This window comes from Megalops cyprinoides, chromosome 7, assembly GCF_013368585.1.
Source record: "Megalops cyprinoides isolate fMegCyp1 chromosome 7, fMegCyp1.pri, whole genome shotgun sequence".
Classification (NCBI taxonomy): Eukaryota; Metazoa; Chordata; class Actinopteri; order Elopiformes; family Megalopidae; genus Megalops; species Megalops cyprinoides.
The window spans coordinates 13760396-13782710 of NC_050589.1; the positions used below are offsets into that span (position 1 = coordinate 13760396).

The window sequence follows — 22315 nt, forward strand, 5'->3', positions numbered from 1 at the left end:
ATTCCTTTGGGCCAGTTGAGCCCAAACTTGTCCCAAACTTTCTTGAACATACAGAACATACCATACATAAAGATTGAATCGTTATATTGATTAATCTTTAAGATATAAATGTAATTATATGCAAATACAAAATGAAGAATTTGTATAAGAACTAAACAATCACATACTAATTCCAGATTTTCTGTATTCTGTTTTCTGTCACTGAGGGTGAGATTTTTTTGGCCCCCCTCTGACATGCATGAAACAGTCCTTCTGGTTGATTCCAAAAATGTGCTCTTTAAAGAAATTGCACGAAAACAATCAAGAAAGAAACATTTCAAATACTTAAGTTTTTTCAGGATCAATAACCTTAGTCCTCACTTCTTTGCAAACATTTACTTTTGCATAGGGTGTAAAAAGGTCTTTCAGGAAATTACAAATGCATGACTTCTGTTTAAAAGAATGAAATTTCTAGTAAATTCAGTGTCCGGACAGCACACCAGTCTTCACACCCACAAACAAAAGTGCAAAGTAAGCTCACTCTCTTCGGCTGAATGGGTATTTAGCCTGTGAATGCGGGGTTTTATTGTCCTCGCTCAGCCTCAGTGCCGCTCCAACAGATTTAGTGTGTCCCGCTATTTGCACCACACCAGTCCCCACTTCACTATCTGGTTATAAATTGTTATAATCTTTATGGTAAATGGTATAATTTTTTTATAGTTGCATAATATGTACGATCATTTTCTTGGACTTTTAGATTCCATTTTTAATTGGCCAACGGATTCATCATGTGACACTCTGCAGTGCATTTGATGCTCATTTCAAATTTACAAATTTGGAGTCCCCCTGAAGAAATATTTGAAATTCTTTCAAATTCGTTGGTCACATGATCAAGTGACATTACAAAAACGTGACCAAAGGGTCAAATGACATCATCCCCATTGACTTTGAAAGGGGTTCCAAAAATATGATCTGAGGGAATCCAGATTTAGTATATGATTCTCAAATGACTTCTGATTGGTCAGTGGATTGACAATGTAACATTTAAAATTTTAAAAGGTCTATATGCAAAATCACTTTCTGCTTTCATCAGCTTGCAGGGAAGATCTAATATGTAAAATTCCAAAAACAAAATTTATATCCCCAACCTCATCAATAAAATACACTAAAACTGAAAACGTTTTTAAAAGCACATGATTCACTAATTCACTAAGATACTAATTCACAAAACTTCATTAGTGGCAATTGACACCTTATTTTGTACAAATTTAGAATTACGCATTTTTAAGACATCTTTTATTCCAAATACTTTATGAAGTGTCATGTACTCATTGGGTCTTGCGACTTGTTGAAATAATGCTATTTAAAAGTGTGGCACAATAAGATGAAGTGGGGTTCATGTCATCAGTTCTTTAGGCTTTTTTTTTTGTAAGAAGGGGCATATCTGAAGAACCCTCACCCCACATACAGCCAGGCTGTGGAACAGGAAGTACCTGATTCAGTTATGTATGCAATAATAGTTTGTAGTGTTTTGGAGTTTTGAGCCCAGAAATAATTTTTTTTTTTTCTCTAAAAACATCAATGACATGCATGACACACACAGAAACAGCAGGTAAGAAAGAGAGGGTAACTACTTGTTCACAAATGTGCATCTCTCATTCTACTTCCTCTTTTCACATTCACATCCTATGTCACAGTGCCATCTACTGATTCAATGTAACAATGTACTATACCACACTTTTCAGTCACAAGTTTTGAGAACCTCAGGTGAGATGAGGCCCACCATTGAAAAAAAATGCTTTTTGATTTTTGAGAACTAATTTATGCATTATATATGTGCAAATGTGTTGTCTTCTCCATTAAGTAACAAGGTATGACTGGTGAAATACATGTAACCATATTTTAAAAACAAAATTGTGTGGCTTACATAACAAGGATGACAGATTGTTCAGTAAAAACAAACATGCTATCAGCATTCAAGAGTTTTATTAGGAACAAAATCCTGCATGACTAAAAAAATCCTAAAAAAAATATTTTCTTTCAACCGTCACACAAAAATAGAAACAAAAACAATTTTGTACATTTTTTAAAAAGTAACTGTACACAAAGGATATCTAATTATTGCAAACAACACCCCTGAAACCTCTGATATCGTACTGTATAACCTTTATGAAATATCTAATGAATATGATTTTTATTACAACATGATCTGACTAAATCTATCTTTCTCTGAACAAACCTGTTAGGTTATCTGGAGAATTACAAGGGGTATATCACTCCTGCATAATCCAGTCATTCTTGAAGTCATTTATTAAAAGGGAAAATGCTGTCAGCTTTGAGTAAGAGATTTAAAATCTCAATTGATTTGGTCCACTACCAAATAGGCAAAAACATTTTAAAACCCCAGTAAACAATGAAATCATTGATACATACAAAAGTGACAGGCTTTTAGAATCATTCAACTACAGTTAGGTAATGAAAGGTACTATTTTCTGGGACAAATTTAATCATAAACAGGTATTTGCAATGAAGCAACAAAACTTCTGACCTGCACAAGATATAAAAATGCTGCAAGAGCAACAATCACGTTCACATTTTCACAGCTCTTTGATAAGTTTCATTTACCATGAAATATGACATCCAAATCTTACAGTTTAAGAGTTTAAAGCAAGTTTATACCTTGCTGAGCATTTGGTGGTTGCAATGCAATGGATTATGTGAAATATATACTCCAAAATAAGTCTGACATACCTGTGTGACTGGCTGAATACAATATTCACAATGTAATTTTCTGTCTATATGAATATCTTTAAGAAAATGTCACATCTGTCAACACCTTCTCACCTGAGAATCAGAGAACTGACATTTTGTAGCTGCGCACACCGTTTAGTACTTAAACGTTGTGGGTGCTGAGGATTTATGAATCCAAAAATGAGAGAAAAAAAAAAAAACAGATTCACTGAATTTGCAGTATCATGCCAGTCTCATCAATAAATAAAGGGAAATCTATTCTCACCACCCTGTTTCAATGGAAGCTCCCTAATACCTAAACAAATTAACTTATTCTGATAACTGGATTTAACTGAAAGGAGAAATTCAAGAAGAGGGGTACCCAGCCCCTTTATAAAACTAATATTTTTTTTTTTTTAGATTAACGTCATATATATACCTCTGGAACAAATATATGTCAGTTATGTTTTATAACCCTTGAGCAATAAAAACAAGTCTTTGCTCATTATAGAACAGTGAAGAAAAGTGAAGCACAATACAAAGCAAGTGTTCATCACCCGCAAGCACAATTTCTTTGCCTAACATTGTACCACTACAGGCATTCACGGTTACAGGATCACAACCGACCCAGAAATATGTCCTCCTTTGCTGATCATTTCTCCATTTGTAGCCCTTTTATCCATTTGACCATATTTGAGACACAAACTGTTGGATGAAAAATGGTCTGGTAAAAGCTGAATTCACGGCTACTGTTAGCTCAAATATTTCACCTACTTTCCCTTTTCTGTAATTTACATTCTAATGTCATAATTTTGACAATGGTCAATTGAAAAAAAATCAACATTTCCATTATTTATCAGCTACAGTGACAGTAAGTCAAATTATCTGGATAACATCTGGAATATATCACTCCTGCATACTCCAACCATTCATGAAGGGCTATCAACCAAATTTTATCAATTAAGCTGACAGCCATCTTAATGTTAGCTAATCACAATCAAAATATATCGTAACCTACGTAAATCGGGGTCAAGTTATGTTAGTTCTGACAGCTGATGGGGGGAAGGGGGTCGCTTATATCCGAGTGTCATTGTTATAGACGATTCGTCATTGTTTAGGTATTAGTTTGTAAAATTTCAGATTTTCCAGGCTGTAGCATCTCTTCCTGAGTCTGCAGGTATGTACTGCAAATCAGGATTGTGCTTAACTCATTGTCATGGCTGTGTCTCGGATGTAGCTCCTACATAGTTCCAGGATACGAGTAATTTGTGGAAATAGGTACTGAAACAAGCCACCCTCAAGAGGTTCCTCATGGAAGTGTGAGATGTCCCCCAGCAGTGGCGGTCCCCTGGACAAGCAATGGATGAGAAAATTGGCATCACAGTGGCAGCAGCTGGGTTGTGTGGAAGAGGAGAGGGTTCAGGTCCTCAGCGTTGACAGCCCGGTGCAATGAGGGTTCTGAGGCACTCCTCTCGATTTTCGGCAAGAGGTCCTGCACCTGTTCAATGCCCACCAGAATCTAGGGGATACAAACCATAAAAGCAGAAAACATTACTTTTAGGAGATTTTATCTCCTAAAATATATGTACTTTATATGTGATATTCAAGAAGACAAATAGTTTGGTAATGCAGCGATTGTAATTTCACTGCAGCTAAATGTTAAGTTTTAATTTTGGCTCACGTTATGATGCAATTTCCAGTCCAATTTAAGTCACAAAAGAGCCAAGTTAAACTGAAGACCAGAACATTTCTGATGTAGACCTGTTATTCCTGGCCAGCTGCAACCTACTGCAACCTATCTATCTTTCAGTTAGAAAAGGGCTGCAAGGGAGATAGACAGTTATCAGTTTGTTGGCTCATTACCTTGTTAGGTCACATGCTAGCTAGCCAGCCATCCACCTCTTGGGCTATACCAATAAAAATTCCTTCACTAGACTGCTAAATTTGACATTTAACCGACCTTTCAGTCAGCTAGCCAGATACCCAACAAGATTGGATGTCAATCTGATAGTCATATTTATCATGTACAGACTATGGCTAAACACACACTGACAAAGTTCTCATCTGTTAGTTAAGTTAATATTACATATTCCAGGGCCCTAAGAAGAATCACTGTCCATTTTAAGATGAATATGCCTTGGTGTGCAGCGCAAATGTACTTATATCCAAGGGGGACCATCTAAAGGGATTCAAATATTCAAAAGTCTGAATAAAGTTACCACCACAACAGCCTCTCAGCCAGCCTCTACCCTGCAGAGGGTGACAGCACATTTGCTCAATCTCTCTCACATCTGTGTGATCTCACCTGTGGAAAGAGTGGCCTTTCATCGCGTTTGAACTTCAGGCAATCAATGATGACTCTCTTGATTGCTTTTGGAGCGTTGTGGTACAGCTTACTGAGGTCAGGAGACAGGTATCCACGGCCCACCATGAAGATTATCTGGTAAAATAAAGGCCAGGTGTTTACTCAAAGCAAATTTAACACACGGGATTAAAAAGAGAAAGAAATGTATACAATTTTTGAGTGTACACATCGTTATGAATTGCCGAATGTTGTCAAGCTGCAGTGATGACACTAATCTGTCATAATGATGAAACTAATAAAGGGTAACAAAAATGTACAACCAATGGAACTTCACATGATCACAGTTGTATTCATGTACCTTGTCTAAGGGGCCTAACGCAACAAATTGAGGGCAAAAATGGATCGTCTCAAGACAATCCAGCAGTGAACAGATAAATTTGGCAGCAGCAGCGCCAAAAAGCTCCTGACCTGATCACGGTTGTTGATGTTGGCATAAGGCAGCGTCCCAGACATCAGTTCAAACAGCACCACACCGTACCCATACACGTCAGACTGGAAGGTGTAGGGGTTGCTGTCCTGCATACGGATAACTTCAGGGGCCTGCAGGAAAAGATTTTCAACTGTAAAGACAACACGTCTATTTTCAGCATATTCTAGACAACCTTGACAGAGGCAGTAACTGAACTCCCACCAGTTGACATCAACAGGTGACATACTTTCAAACTGGATTTTCTCCTGATGTAATCTTTGGAAGATGCTTCTTACATTCATTCCTACTTGGAATTCCCAGCCCTGTCACAGAAGTACCACCCACTGCTGCAACCTCACTGACAATCTGGGAGGATGCAGACAAACACATGCTCTCCTCCAAAATACCTGATGCCAAACTGCTTCTTTACATACCACAGCCCCCATGTCCAGGAAGACATTTCATGTGCAGCTTTAAACAGGCAGGCCACAAGTGCCTGACTGACCAGCAGGGGTCACTGTTGAGCAACAGGACACACAAACCCCTGGCCAAACTACCCACCCCTATATCCCAGGTGGAACAAAGCCTAAATGTTTAACAGCAGCTTAATTCTTACTACTCTAAAAGTCCTTACAAGAACAAAACAAGAGCACCATCCAACCATCATCCCAGCACTACAATGCTGATTTACAATCAACTCCAGGTTATAAATTATTTCCAACAAAAACTCATGTGCCTCCAAATTGCTGCCAATCATACTTTAAACTGTTTGTAAACTACTTGGGTTCTATGCAGACTTCCTACACTGAATTCATATCTAGCAGTCATAACTGATAAGGTTGATTGTAGGGCACTTTAACATACTGTGTATCTGTCAACCTTGTATCTAATCCCCTAAAAGTGGCTTTTATGTCCATTTCTGACCCCACTGTCTTCTTCCAGCATGTAGCTGAGCCAATAATTATTGAAAACATGTTAGACAACAGACATTACCCTCAGTTTTGTATACCTGGATATACCCTCTAAGGATGTTAATCAGAGTGGAAATTCCTGTATCAACATAATGAACAGCCAGTGAAGTCAGTCCTAATTTATCCACATACAAACCATGGAGGCAATTAATCAAACACGTCAATCAACTTTCTGCACAGAAATTACCCCAGATAACGGCAATGCTGTTTAAAACCATTGAATTAGACACATTCACATCTGCCAGGAAAACCTGAAGCAGATCTGAAGATTCAACCTTGGAAAAAATAAGAAATAAGAGGAAATCATACAAACGCTCTAATGGGCTGCTCTGCCATGTTACACTTTCATCATGTTGATGTGGAATAACCTCAGGGATGTTCCATTCTGAGGGGTATTCACAGCATAATCCACATCACTGAGTTTCTTAGTGAGGCAGAAAAGAAAGCTGGAATCTGGCTTTTAATGGATCACCAGGGATAGACAGAAGAACCAGCACTTTGTGTCCAATACTGAACTTGCAGAACATTGCATTCTTATTGAAATGCTGCTTCGTTTTTCTCTCCACATTCTTTAGGTCCTCCTCAGCCAAAGGCCTAGGCAGAAGTCAGACTGAAACTGTTTGATGCCTACCTCAGAGGCTCACTGAGAGGTTTTGTGATTTTAACTATAGGTCTATTATCATTTTGTTGCTGTTCTGTTAAAGTCCCACTATGAGGACAAACAAATTGAAATTCTACAAATACTGCTCATATGATGACAAAAGGAAAACCCACATAATAAATATATAAGATGATATATAAAATTGTGTGTCACCACTAGCCCCTAGCCCCATTGCATATGATACTGTACCTCTTATTCAACCATTAATAATAATTTTAACATTTTTGTTAGAGACATTTCACAGCTAATGAATTCTTGGGCTCCACAGTCAAGAAACACACAACTATTGACAAACTGTCTGTTCAGACACCAACAATATATTCGGAGGAATGAAAACCAGCATACACCCTCATGTCACAGCACATACCATCCACAGAATGGAGCCACTGGGCTGCTCAACTTGATGGGAGCCACTCCAGCGAGACTTTACAGTCGCCAGCCCGAAGTCCCCAATTTTCACAGTCCACCCCTCATGGAGAAAGATGTCTGCGGTTTGAGTTGAGGGGCAGAGCAAATGTCGTGAACGCAAGAAGCATGCCAATACAAGCTCATATTATGGCTCATATTATAATCGGATACCTCATGGCATAAACAGCCATTAAGCAAAGTGCAATGTGCTATGAATGACAGACATAATAAAAAGGATACTGTTGGATTTCAGGTCTCTGTGTATTATATTCTTAGCATGGAGGTAGCTGAAAAATGAAAGCAGTAAAATGATAAGAAACAATAAGACATGCTGATTAACAGGTACAGATGTCTTTGTCTTTTAATAAGATGCTAACTGACATGCAAGCAAGCAATGAATCTAAGTAAAGAGCACAATTCCAGCTCATATATTTGGGTTATTAAACTACACGTAAATTATTCACAAACTAATAATGTCAGACTAAAAGCCTATTGTAAAAAGACAGTTAGCTATTTAACAAATGTCAATTTTCAGATCATCCCTGAACTAGCCCTTTCCACCGACAGCTGCTGGCCTTTATGGCTGTTTAATTATGCATTGATTTATGATGCTTGTTATATTGATGTTCCCCTATCATTTGAAGCCTGACGGGATCAATAAATCTATTTTTAGTGTGCATACTATTTTACTATATTTTACTACCGTTTAATTTTATTTCTTCAAGCAGCTAACTAGCTTAATTATCTACTATTAATCAAACGGAAGTTACATTTATTGTAGGGAAAACTGCAAAACTGGTTTGTTGCAATGCACACTAAATAAAATACGTTCATAGTATTTCCAAATCAGCCTGTCATTTATTTCTGACATTTCCAAAGCATGTATGCAGTTAATTATGCATGTAATATTTCTAGGCATGAAATATTTTTTTTAATTCTATGAACTTTCTATCACTCAATGATATATACTAAGTATACCCAGCAGGCACCCTTATTAATTACAAGAAAGATTGTAAGATTTGTACATGAAGTGCTTCTGTATGCAGTATATTTACAGATTAAGCTCTTGTTCTATGTCATGCATTATCTCTGGCAGATAAACTGTGTGTCATCTATTCCCAGTTAAGAGCCCTTACTCCATGCCCTGGGCAGTTTGTCGAGCCACGTCGATACGTCGCATGGTGTCAAACTTGGTTTCAGTGACGTGCAGGTGGCGGTACAGGCTGCTGCCCTCACACCACTGTGTGATGATGGCGAAATTGGGCTTGGTCATAAAGCCCATGAACAACAGGATGTTCACATGGCGTGTCTTCCTGATGAGTAGAGAGTAAAAGGAAAGACATGCATGAATTTGCACATACTCCAAGTTTGCTTCACACAATGAAAAAGGTTATATATGGCATTAACATTTTAGAGAAGGGTAATAGTGCCTTTAGGAAATGGCTCTGTCAAACATCATCAATTAAGTAAATACTATTTTCTACAACCCTGGAGCAAAGACATGCTGACTCATATTATAAATGAATAAACGTGCTTATTAAATAACAGGAGAATGTTCTAATGTCTTGCACAATGGCCTCACCGAAGGACCTGCATTTCATTTTTGAAAGCTTGAAGTTGCTCAGGTGTGGGGTCGGTCACTTTAAGGATCTTGACTGCAACATCCCCATGCCACTTGCCCTTGTAGACAGTTCCAAAAGAGCCGGAACCAATCCTCTTTAGCATGGTAACCTCATGCGATTGCACCTCCCAGTAGTAGCTAGAATCTCTGTAGCCACCTCGGTGCTGGAATTGAACGGCATATTTCCACATCAACAGAAATGTTCCAGCCCATGATAATACAAATGCAAATATTACTGAGAAAGCATTTTAACCATTTTAACCAGTTAAGTCACTGGACCTTACTTTCAAGGAATACCACAACTAACACACATTGTCCACTTTGCCATGTGAGAGGAAATTTTGAAACTGCAATTTTCATTGAAGAAACATAAGGGCGTGAATTGATTACTTAGCGGAGAATACCTAGGGATCAACTGATCATAGGGGATTTTAATATTAATATCGACTGTGCATTTGGTCTACTACAAATGGCAATGTTAATTCTTGGCTTCATACAGTATTGGAAACACACAATAGACCTCATTATCAGTCTTGTTGAACTGAAAACTATTTTTCTTCATAATGTGGTGCTATCTGACACTTTTTCTACAATATTTCAAATTTGACTCGCCTGTCCCCAAAACCCACCACCAAAGATTACCCTTAGTAATGGCCATAATTCCCAAATGGTTCCGAAGAAAAGATTTCCTCAATTTTCCTACCAAAGACATAAGACCTCTGTAGACTAACCTCTTCAGAAAACATTTAGGTTCTTTTCCTCTGAAATAATGAGGAGGACAAAGTGAAGCCCATTCCTATACAGTAAGATGCCATTAATTTCTTTCACATTGCATGCAGGGAATTAGCTTTTTTCTGGACCTCTGTGGCTTTAATAATTTTATATGTGATTCAGAGTATTCATAGTTAGAACTTGAAAACCTTCCCCCTTCCGCTGTCAAGGGGAAAGACTGAAACTCACCACTTTTTTCTTGTCATCTGATGAAGATGGCTTGCGCTCTCTAGGTTCAGAGGGGGACTTGGGGGGCCTCCTTCCAGGAGAGCCAAGGGATGGGGGGCTTGTAGAGGGTTTCGGTGAGGACTCCATGCCTGTGGAGAACACTGACTAAGGTCATTAGATGTCCATCTTTGGTGATGCATATATAGCCCACCAGAACTGCAGATGCCTAATAATACAAAACATTCAACAATATGCACATGCACAATAAACCCAAAATAATCCTCCAGTTTCCACGGCATGCAATGGTGGGCATACAAAAAACCCCACTGTGAATCCTTTATCAATATAAAAAAACTAACTATAATTTCTGCCCAATGTAACCATCTAAAGGGGCAACAGATACAGAGTTAAATATCTCATGGTGGCCAGAAGTGTAAAAAGGGCTCAGGTCAGAGTGCCATGGTATACCATTTCGCTGTACGGAAAAAAATCAGCTTTATGCTCTCCAAACAAGAACAAAATAATAAAATAATTAGAAATGAAAGTTTGAGGAAGAACTTTGTGTTGGCTTGAAAATAAGCATGGTAGTAACTAGTAGTTACCAGGGTTGCCAACTTTGGTTAGCTGGCTGAAGTGAGATTTTCAACTTTAGAGTCTCGTGTAGACATGCATATACTTCTCATGGCTAGGTCCACAAGTTAGTTCATTCTGAGCCACTCAGTTGGTTAGCTACCTAACAAGTATGGTAAGTAGGTCCATATCATTACATTGTTAGGCAGCTAGCCAATTCATTTTTCAGCTAGTTGTCTCACTAGCTACCTACTAACAGCCAGTTTACACCCTAACCAGCTAACAAACTAGCTAGAACTAATTCTAGTTAGGTAGCTAAGTCAGTGTCACTGGCAAATTCTAGCCAGGTATTGTCACAAAAGCGCATACAATGCAATTCCATACTAACTGCAGGCATTGGCCAAGTGTAGCTTAAAAGCTATATAAGGAGTTATGTACAAAAAATGGGATGGAATAATAAGGAGAGTAGGCTGGCTTTCTGAAGCCAACTTAACGAGCATGCCATCTAAGTTGCCAGTTTACTCATTCAAGTTTAATATAATGTATGCAGGAAATCATACATATTGCTTACACCATTTACAAATGTTCACACGATAAATAAGGTTGTAACAATAACACACAAATCAATCATGCCAAGTGGAAGGATTTGAAACTTACCCATTGTGTTGTTTATTTTTAATGCTTCCTAAATGAAAGGGAGCACAAGAATTAAAATTAGTGGAAAACAATATATATATATACATAAATATATATACATAAAATGGTAGCAACAGTACCGTCCGTCTCTCTCTGTCCCACTTTGTCTCGGTTTGCTCTGATGAACTGTGCTTTTTTCAGTTTTACTTATTTTATCTGAAGACAACCATGGAGGCAATAATGATTTAGATTTACACTTAGGTTAAACTAAGATTTCTGAAGGAACGCCCCTTCTTGCTTTGCCAGCTCTAAAGGTGAGTCAGTTGAGGCTGTTCAGTAGCACAGATATCTTTGGATGAACCCAAATGAGAAATTAAATTTTGAGGCCAATACTGACAGTGTATGTAAAAAGCCTCATCAGCAACTACTTTTATAAGGAAACTTTGTAGATTTAATGTGGATACATCTGTATGAATTTTAGTCCTCTTTTATTGAAGCAGTTTTACCGTTTTCCATAGTGGCAAAATTGTGGACCCCACCACCCTTGTGGCAGTGGAGTCCACACCAGAGCAATGTTGTTTGAGCCGGTATCTACTGAAGAGGTTTTGAAGGCCATATCTCACTCAAAACCATCCTTATCGCCCTTGGATATCATTCATGAAAGACTACTAAGAGGTTAGTAGTGCAATCTGCCCAGACATGACAGCTATTATCAACAGCTCTCTGGCTTCAGGGTCTGTTTCCACATATTTTTAATGAGCTGTGATTAACCCTTTCTCAAGAAGCCTAACTTGGATCCTTAAGTTCTACAAAATTAACAACCATCATTCAAACTGTCTTTTCTGTCAAAGTTTCTTGATAAAATTGGTTCAAACCAGCCAACAGAATTCATGACACCAAATACTTTATTTGAAAAATTCCAGTGAGGTTTCTGAATGTACCACAGCACTGAAATGGCACTACTAAAGGTGACAAATGACCTTAGTATAAATTATACAACAGAACAGTGCAGGATCCTTATATTTCTTAGTTTCAGTGCTGCCTTTGATACTGTAGACCACACCCAATTCTAATTGAACTCCTAAGAAATTGAGTTGGAGTTACAAGCACTGCAATATCCTGGTTTACATCACATATTTCTGACAGATAATTGTCAGTATCAATTGGTAATTCTTCATCACAATGTGATCCAATCACCTGTGAGGTGCCTCAAGGCTCAACAGGCACCATTTATTCTCTATTCATGTTACCCTGAGATGTCATTCAAAAGCATAACCCATCACTCCACATGCACATAAAACTCAGATCTACCAGTCCTTGAAGCATGAGAATTCCAGTCTTAGCACCCCAATGGACTGTTTGTCTTGTATTCAATTCTGGATTTTTGAGTGTGCCGCCTGTTTACTCAAGTGCATATCTACATATCTGTTCTCCTGTCAACTGTACACTCAAATGCAGGTTTGGCAAATTAGACCATTCACAGATTCAGTTGTTTGTACTGACTATCATTATTATATATAAATAGTTATTTATGGTTGCAATCTATAGATTTGCATTTATATCAGTGTTTCTGTACATATTATTGTTTGCAGTGTGTTACAATTAAATATAAAGCAACTTTCATCTAAGTCATATCTCTGAGTACATTTTCACCTGGTACTCAACTGTTATTTTCCCACAGTTCATAGCAATGGAATGACCCTCTGACACAGTTTTGGACACAGGGCTGAATAAAGGGGCACAAGCATTAAAAACAAAAAACTGTAGAGAAGGTGTCACTAAGTGATCTAGTGTGACCTGTACTTCTTGTTCTGGCGAGTCTTACCTCATGGCAGTTTCACTTTATAGTTTATCATAGTACGGTTCCTTACGCTTTCTCACCTCAATGACGCCAGCTCCTGCAGGCCCCACTGTGCTGACCATATGTACATTGGGGGTGGAAGTGGAGCGGTGCCTCTGAAGAGACTGCCCCTCTCCACCTGGCAGGGGGAATCTGAATGCCGAGGTTGGGGACAGAAGCCCCCCCATCCTGAGAAGACGACGCAGGAACAGAGCATTGTTATATTGTACAAGCAACATTATTCACCAGGGACAAAGCTGATAATCTACCGATAGACCAATTTAATTTACAGTAAAAACAATTACAGGTCATGCATTACTGTTAACAAAATTATGAGACCAGATTTTCTAGAAAAGTGTCTTTCCCCCTTTATGTGCTCAACAACAGATATGTAGATTTCATGCTTAGAAATCATGATTTTGTCACATTTATTGTTTTTGTCATTTTTTTCTGGATTAGTTTAGTAAAATCTAACTAAATGTGTGATGGCAAAATACAGGGAATACTGGACAGTACCAGACTTTGGTACCTACACTGCTTAGTGTAGTCTAACATATTTTATTACAGAATTTCAAAAGCACTCTCATCTGATTAGGTTGAACTTGATGTAAAATGTTCACCATGCACTTCAAGCAAGTCAAACAGTTGCAAGTCAAACAGTTAATCTGTATTGATAATAAATGGTTTTAATATTAAGTTACAACTACTGTCGCATTATTATTATCCTGAATTAAATGAGGAAAAACTACTGAAGGAATGTCTTACCCTGCGGGCTCCGGGGTGAAGGCCATGTCACTCTGGGATATTGAGCTGTCTGGCATCATCAGAATGGAAATCTGAGGGTACTCATCTGTGCAAGAATTGGGCAAACTTCTGTACGCAACACAAAGAAAACCAGAAATACTGCCTTCATTATCACCTTTCAGAGTATTAACATACAAATTCAGAGTATTACAGACTGGACACAAAGAATGATGCAATCTATTATATTAAGCTCTCTGAGCATGACTAAGCATTGCCAAGGCAATTATGTGCAGTACAGTCTATTTGCATTAAAGCTGACTGTGAGGTACTGGTATTTCCAGCAAATGCACTCACAGTTTGGCCATGGTGTCCATGTCCACACACACAGTGGGGACTTTGCTGCTGCAGTGCTGGTGGAACTTGTAGCCACATGTCTGACATCTGAAGCCATGGAAGAGGAACTTGTGACAGAAGTCACAGTATGCCAGTTTGAAGAACGTCTTCCTAACCTGCAACAACAGATCATCTGAGTTACTGCCTAGTATTTCACACTTTGAAGATGCTAATCCTAACTGCCATACATATTTCTCTTGTACATGACCCTTTGCAATAAAATGGCAAAAATTATTCACAGACCCCCAGCAAAAAGTGACAAAAACACACTCTTAAAAATGTGTTAGAAAACATATGTAATATACATATGCCACATACATATGCCGCATTCCTGTAAATTGTTAAGATACAGTGATGACGTTCGATGTACGGATTCAGGGAAGTGAATGAATAAGGCCAGGAGGAAAGCAAAGTGAGTGATTACAGAGACAGTAAAGGCAAAACAGTGATCTCTACAAATAAGCTGTCAGCCAAAGCCTGGGTTGTGCGTTCCGGCACATCTTCATCAAAGACAAAACATCAGAGCACATCGACCATGTGCGCTCACTACTGGCAGTATTCCAAATGCGTCTCACTGTGCACCAGATTTAGAAACGCTAAGTACAGCATGTATTTACCATCATGACATCTCTTATGGGCAGTGTTACTAGGGGAAGATAGTAAACATGCATGCCACAGCTGTTTATGTTCAACCAATAGGAGCATTTGATTTGTTGGTTTGTTTACATGTCCCAGGCTTCTTTCTTCCCCTTTTGTGTTGAGAAAAATCAAAACAAAATGGGAAAATGTCCATTACAAAAAAAATCATTTTAATCAAACCTGAGAAAACATTCTGCATGAGACACACACTTGATTGATCCACAGACAGCGACGAAATCCATAAGATCACTTAAAATCATAACTGCTCCTAGCAAATCACGGTAAAGCTTTCACTGTATGTGGTTATCAACAGTAAGTAAAATTGTTTTGGTTTGGTGATACCCAAGACCTCCCTTAAAATAATAATAAAAATAAAAAAAAAATAAATAAAAATGGAAAGTCACAGCATGAGATAAAATATATATAAATCCCTCTGACAGTTTTCCAGTTTTCCTGTGCGATTCTGTGGATCAACATGCAAACTCATACTGACTGACTTACAAAGTTGTGCATGGTGAGCGGAACATCATCTAGCACTTCAACCAGTAGCTCCTCCCCAACCAGTGGCGTGATGTCTGTGTTCCATTCTGTTAATTTCTTCCGACTGAAACAAGAGAGGAAAGAGGAAAAACAGACAATTAGAAGTGTAAAATGTCTATGACATCACCTAAGCAGACCACTGCATACATATCTGTGAGTGGTTATGTTTAGGTAACAAACCATGTGGAAGACCTGTGGACATGGCAGTCTGAAAAGTATGCGATAAAATCTGTATGCTGTTTTTAGTTGGATACAGATAATCAATTTTCAGGCAGTCTCCTATGTTGCTTTCTTTACCAGCTGAGCTGAAATAATATTCTTGCTTGCAATATTGGGCAGATGTCAAATGATGTTACAACCTTGTTGTGATCCAAGACTTGTGATTCAAGATGGTGATTTTCATTTTGTATTTGAAATTTGACATTCCAGGGTATGGTTTTGTTCCTTTTTATTCACCTTTTGGATAGGAAAAGTTGACAATCACTACACAAGGGTTATCGCCACATGAAACCAAATTCAAGTCGACCTGTCCCCTTTAGACTTAAAGAAAAACATCCACAAATGTTTGCCTATGGGAGAACCTGCAAATTATCAGCGTAAACAAGTATGATAGATTCACGACATTCACCACTTCTTAAAGATACTATATGGGTTATTTGATGTGAACTGGGACTTTGGCATGACCCCCATAGATTTTCTTTACTTAAAGTCTCTTTAAAATCTTTGAAGGCCACCTTCTCGGTCAAGGAGCAATTGTCTGTTTTTCCCCCAGGCTGGACCTGAGTTTTCAGATGATTGATTCCCTCTGGAAAGTGCCAAATGTGGGAGCTCAGAGGGTAGAGGCACTTGTTTCAAGCGCAGGAAGAGCCTAATGACTCCAGTTCAGGCCTTGCTGTGTCAGCCAACAACGTCTGGGAGTCTACAGTGGAAGAACAAATTTTCTTTGTTTCGGTAGGGGAACAGGGGTGTGTAGGTCAACCAGGGGTTTGTCCATCTCATGGCACACCAGTGACCCCCGCTGGTCAATCAGAGTTTCGCAGCCTGCCTGCACATGAAGTGTCTTCCTTTGACTCATGTCTGGGCAGGTTTGGCATGGGGACGGTAGTGTGAAAGAAGTGGTGTTTGGCAACACGTGTGAAAAAAATTATAAACCTCTGTCAAGTAAATGGGACTGTAACAATATATGAGAGATGATTATGTGACCTCAGCAGCACTGCTTAAATATGTTGCTCCTGTAGGAAATATCCAAGGACCACTTTTGTTTTCTGTCTATGGTGAGCCCCAAAATAATTGGTGCTCCTGATAAAGATGAGCAAAGATTTGCTTTATAAAATAAATAACACCAGTACTGAGCTGCACTGAATCCTTCCAACATGTTGAACATATTTTATTTTAGAAATGCATCAATATTATACATTTCTCAAACTATAAAATTAATTTCCAAAAACATTAATTGTCACACTTGACATCTTGGGGCAACATCTTTGAGGTGTTCTCACAATGCACATCAAGGAGTAAAGAGAGCTACTTTGTGTGATATAGTTTGCCTGTTAGTTTTCAAATGATTTGTTTAGTCTATAAATAAAAGCAACAAAAACCACACACTGACAGTGGTATGAGTAGGGGAAACTCCCTACGTTTGCTTGCCCTCAGAGTGCTTGGCCCCTGTTCACTGCTGCTTGCAGCTATATTTTGGTTGCATTTTTCTTTCAAATGACAAATACGTCAATTTTCAAGAAAATTTCAGAGGGTCCTGCCGAACTCAGACTTACATACATGCAGAATGAACCACGTTCATTGGAAAAGAAAGATGCTTATTTGTAAATGAAATAAACAGGCCAAACGAAGATCCAGTGAAGACAAATCTCTGACCATATTAAAAAAAGAGAGTCAACTAAAGGTCATGTCACAGACGGACGCCTTTGCTGTGCTCCATCGATCTGTGCATCAGCCAGAATGGCTTTGAGAGTTTGCACAGGTGAAACACATGGCCAGCCAGATATGCATGAGCACGCACTTTACACTACTGATATGCAAATACTATATATACACCTCTGGGTGGCTTGACAGTGCAGACGCTACCCTGGTGAAAACTTGTCTGTCTTTTTTGCAGACTTGTATAGCGTTGTGTGTGTGTGTTTTTTTTAACTGTTTGTGTATTTTGGCCTTGTTTGATCTGTAACTTGTAGGCATAGGACGATTTGTTCAGCTCATGATATGATACGTTTCGTGAAAGAGTTCATGACACCAAACATTTTGAAGTGATATTCCCCAGAAATAACGCTGAGTCAAAAACAAAAATGTGACATGACTGAACAAGTTCTTTCCTGTTTCTTTCCTTTCTTTGTATCAACCTTCTAGCCATGCCAATATTAATGATGTGCCATGTTTTTACAAAAGGAAAACAAAAAGAGAAACTGAAATAACAAGTTGTACTGATTACATGAATATGCCAACGAAATTAGTACCTAGCTTGTTATGATATTCACAGTAACTTTCAAAAGTAAATGGTGTTCCTGGATTCACTAGCTTGCAGTTTCAATGGCTAGCTAACAAGCTGGATTTTGAGACTTTGTTTTTGTCATAGTCTATCAGTGTTACTGTGAAGAGTTTAGCTGCTGGCTTACCACAAGAACTACATACTTCTGGTGTGATGAGATAAAACAGCAGAATAGGTGCAGATAAAAAGGTTTACAGGTGATATTATATAGGTTTTTGTGTCATTTGAAGCTAGGCTTCTCCAGAACTAGATCAGGAAATACTGAAATGCTAGTGTAGACGCTTTTCAACCCTTTCAATATTATAATGGGAACTTACCCTTCAAGGAGACGAAACACAGCACAGCACTCCTGACTCAGTCCTCGCACTTTAAGGGCCTTGTCCAAGCTGTCATGAACAGTCTGCCCCGGCCGGACATTTACCTATGAACACAACCACATACAGGCCATTTTTGCATATCAAGTACTTTATCATCATCGAATAAATCACGAAAGCATTAGCGCTCTGTAACCATTCATCCATCGCAAAGATCACTGTGCATAAAGCAGTCAGGTTTACAACTGTTGCTGGTTGATCTGGCTCATAAAGGATGATGTATTTAAAATAGCTTTGAGCAACTCTCTACTATTTTAAACAAAACATTACATTGTACCAGAAGTGGTAATACATCATACGATCAATCATGGAAGCCACTAAACCTCCACGTGGCCTCAAAATGGTGGAGAATTTTGATGCAAACAGGCATGCATTTAAGCAACACTTTGTGCGGTTTCTCACTATCAGCACTACAGACATCCTGGAGCACACAAGGCAGCTTTACTGCTAGCAATGGCAGGACCACAAGCAACTAACGTATACAACACGTATAACTTCACTGAAGAGAACTACAAGCACATGCTAGAAGTGGACCGGCAAAAGTTTGATGACTACTGATCTCCTCAAAAGAATGAAAACTATGATGTTTCTGTTTATATCAAAGTAAGTTTGATCAAAGTAAGTTTGATATAAGCCTAACAGACTTGATGTAAGCTGCAGACATGCATGTTTGAGCAAGAAGAATTCCATGATGCTGGAACAGATGTGTTTTCACTGATTCTGCTGCTATAGCCAGAGACACATGAGGCGGTGCACTCAGTTGACAGCAACGAGGCCAGTTTTTCAAGAGAATGGTCCAACGCACACCAAACATAGACTCTGCCTCAGAAAATGATACGTGTGCAGTGCAGATAGATACTTAAAGATTGCTCCGCTCTTGGTCAATGGCATTGTGAGTCCATTAAAATTGAACACTGGTGCCAAAGCAAATTTTACATGCATGAAAGATGTCCAAAGTTTGAAAGTGAGATCAAAGTTTACCAACTAATCTGTTTGTTTTCAGATAATGATGGTCCAATTGCTTATTATTATTAGCTGCTGGCAGCTCTGATACAAGGGAACTCAAGTTACTACTTTAGGACTGGTCCAAACAACATTAATGGTGATGATTAACCAACTGAGGAAGTTACAATGATAGACTGTTCAAAGACAACCAGAGCATTGGTGTCTTTCAGGTTGCAGAACTATCATAATTTAACATGGATATCTTAATAACTGTTATGAATTGCAGAAACACTAATCACATTTGGAGAGTTCTTTTAAGCACGACTGATTAAAATGCAGAACTACTAATATTTTCAAGTGTTCCTTTTCTACATATGGCTACCAGAGTAAAATATTTGGAAAATTTTACAGTGGTAAGAACTAAGCACAAGTGAATGTGAGGCTTGTTCTAGGAGAGAATGGCTACTGAATTGAATGGTATAAATGACCATTTTTCAGAATCACAGGAACTGGTCCTGCGCCGTTCTTGGATTTTCAACCCAGAAATGACTGTACATCAAGACCGAAGATTTCAGGGTTGGACATGAGCTTAAAACAACTGGCATCATCCCTGTGTGTATACTGAGTGATTAGTGGTGCTTGAGAAGATTTCAATGGAACATCCAGTATATACAGAATATCCAGTATATAGAGTTATATCAGTATGTATATACGTAACTGAATCCGTATAATATTTTTACTACAACAGGAAAATTTACCAGCCACATCTGATACATACAAATATATGGACTGCATATGCAATGTAGACACATCATTATATTTTCTTAACACTGCCAAATGTTGCTGCAGCAAGTACATTTTATAAGCTGCATTTAATACCCAAAATAATGTTCAAATCATACACATTTACAGTGCCTTGCAAAAATATTTAGACACTTGACCAATTCTCACATGGACAGCCTCTCAAGCAGTGGACAAAATACTGTAAATGATAACAGTGTATGCGCAATCACAAAATATACAAACAAATACACAATAACAAACAATTGACAAAAATTCATTAACTAATAAGTGGCTGAGCTGCCCTTCAGAACAGCTTCAGTCCTTCTTGAAACACTGTTATAGAAGTTTTGACCTGTTTCTAGTAGGACCATTCTTCAAGAAGGAAAGTCTCCAATTCCTTGAGCTGAAGGAGGTGAAAACCCACTACTCACGCTACAATTAATCTGAAGTGCTTCTCTTTAGTTTTGCACATCCTGACAAAAAGCTGTGAAACCTTTTACCCTCATTATAGTCTATCAGTCACCTGGGCCACTTACTGGCTTCCTATCAGTTTGTGACTTGCTGCCTTTTACTGGTAGTCAGTACGCATAAAGCAGCGACATTAGGAAATTTTAATATTCACATGAAAGCAATTCTCTTGGACTAGCATTTTGATATCGGTTCTTGACTCCATTGGCTTTGTTCATGCACAAATAGACCCACGCACTACTGCAACCATACTCTTGATCTGGTCTTAAAAAATGCCACAGAAGCTAGGAATATTGCTACCTGCCTTATAATCCTGTATGCAACTCTCTCACTACTTCCATCTTATTGGTTTGTGCTGTGACACTGGGTGACAAATACTGTAACTGACTTCACTAATGAGCTCTCAGGACCCTCTCTGGACAATGAAGACCCCTCAAGTCTAACTTCACAACAAAGCCTCCCCAGGCTCTAGCACAAGACTAAGTGGTAGCTCATACTATGGCATTTACTGATCTTAGGCAGAACATTGGGCACTGCTGCACCTCTCAAAAAAAAAAAAAAAAAAAACGTCTGTTCTAGGAAGCTTGCACTCTGATATAAGTCTCTTGTAAACCTGAACACAAATGGAGCACTATGTGATTCATGTCAATCTATTTCTTTAATAATATTAGTGTGCTGTTCATGGACTTAGATTTTGCTGTACAATGTCAAAATACAAACCATTTTGTCCTTTGGAAAATAATATTCTAATTTCACACATTATTTCTCAGCATCACTGTGATATTTAGAATAGTGCAGTCAGTATTTCATTACAAACATGTTCAGTATTTCAAGCATCCTCTCAGTCATAGGTGCCTTTGCCATTTCACATATATATCTCCTTCCTTCTTGATGTTGCTCTCTTCCCATATTAAGGTTAAAAACAGCAAAATACTTCATGGGCAGAAAGCGATGTCTTTCTTTTTTTCTCTCATGTAGCATAAAGAAAAAACACTTTTTTCTAGATAAGCCTCTAAGTACTTGCCTAAACTCCAAAGCTTTACTCTCAAAATACTTGATGGGCTGTCAAAAATATTTCATCAGATTTTGATTTCATTTACTTAATTACACTACATAAAGGCTTGATATGTTTCATCAAAATACAACTTGATTTGCAAAAGCACACCTTAGTTAAAGAAAAAAAAAACATGGTTTGGAGGATTGCAGAGAGAGAACCTGCTGCAAAATTAATATAAAAAACCGTACCACAGTACGTTGCTTATTGGGGAGGTAGACCCGGATAGTACCCCCTCCACGGGGTGTGTCCTCTGGACTGGTCTCCCCAGAGGAGCAAGAGGAGGAAGACATGATGGGAGGTAAGACGAGGGAAGGAGGCCGTACTGAAGGAAGAGTTTTTGGACAGCTTCATTCACTGGTGGGCAGGGACACCAACCCTCACCTGAAACCTAGAGGACAGACAAAAGGAAACTGCTAAATGTAAAGTCAGAAGTAGAGAAAAAAAACAGGGTTTCTGGATCAGAAATAAAAGGGTCAATATAAACAATCACAAAATCAAACATGTAACCTTAATAGGAATGGAACAATGGAACTGTTAAAGGGTGTGGCTATTATCCTGGCATTTCACCATCTAATTGTAAATCATCATTACTGTGATGACACGAGTTGCGCCAAAGAACGATGACATCAGTGATGTTACATTCACATCGACAATAACAGAAAAAAATCTTGGCTTACTGACTCCCAGTTGTTAACAATATTATGTTATTACTTACATTTTCATTACTTGTAGGGTTTCTGTGG

The 22315-nt window shown here is 38.4% G+C and overlaps 1 protein-coding gene across 2 annotated transcripts; it reads right to left on the reverse strand.

The window, feature by feature from the left end:
* Positions 1-2115: 2115 nt before the first annotated feature.
* araf (A-Raf proto-oncogene, serine/threonine kinase) lies at positions 2116-21968 on the reverse strand. 2 transcript variants are annotated; one of them, XM_036533086.1, is made up of 15 exons: positions 21761-21968; positions 18263-18366; positions 15407-15509; positions 14228-14382; positions 13895-14002; positions 13171-13318; positions 11311-11338; positions 10105-10232; positions 9106-9308; positions 8660-8836; positions 7764-7810; positions 7483-7601; positions 5483-5614; positions 5015-5149; positions 2116-4228 (listed from the first exon to the last, which is right to left on the reverse strand). In XM_036533086.1, the coding sequence occupies exons 1-15, from the start codon at positions 21860-21862 to the stop codon at positions 4088-4090; spliced, it is 1830 nt and encodes a 609-aa protein (XP_036388979.1). In that variant the 5' UTR covers positions 21863-21968; the 3' UTR covers positions 2116-4087. The 2 variants fall into 2 exon arrangements, with proteins under 2 accessions (XP_036388979.1, XP_036388978.1); XM_036533085.1 differs by having other exon boundaries at positions 10105-10244.
* Between the last annotated feature and the right edge of the window lie 347 nt (positions 21969-22315).

Bases quoted from the DNA above. Each gene is read 5' to 3' on its own strand.
- araf (XM_036533085.1), bottom strand. From the start codon at position 21,862: ATGTCTTCCTCCTCTTGCTCCTCTGGGGAGACCAGTCCAGAGGACACA. The intron at 15,510-18,262 runs GTAAGTTCCCAT...CTCTTGTTTCAG, and splicing joins GTGTTTCGTCTCCTTGAAGG to TCGGAAGAAATTAACAGAAT. The intron at 13,319-13,894 runs GTAAGACATTCC...TCGTCTTCTCAG, and splicing joins TTCACCCCGGAGCCCGCAGG to GATGGGGGGGCTTCTGTCCC.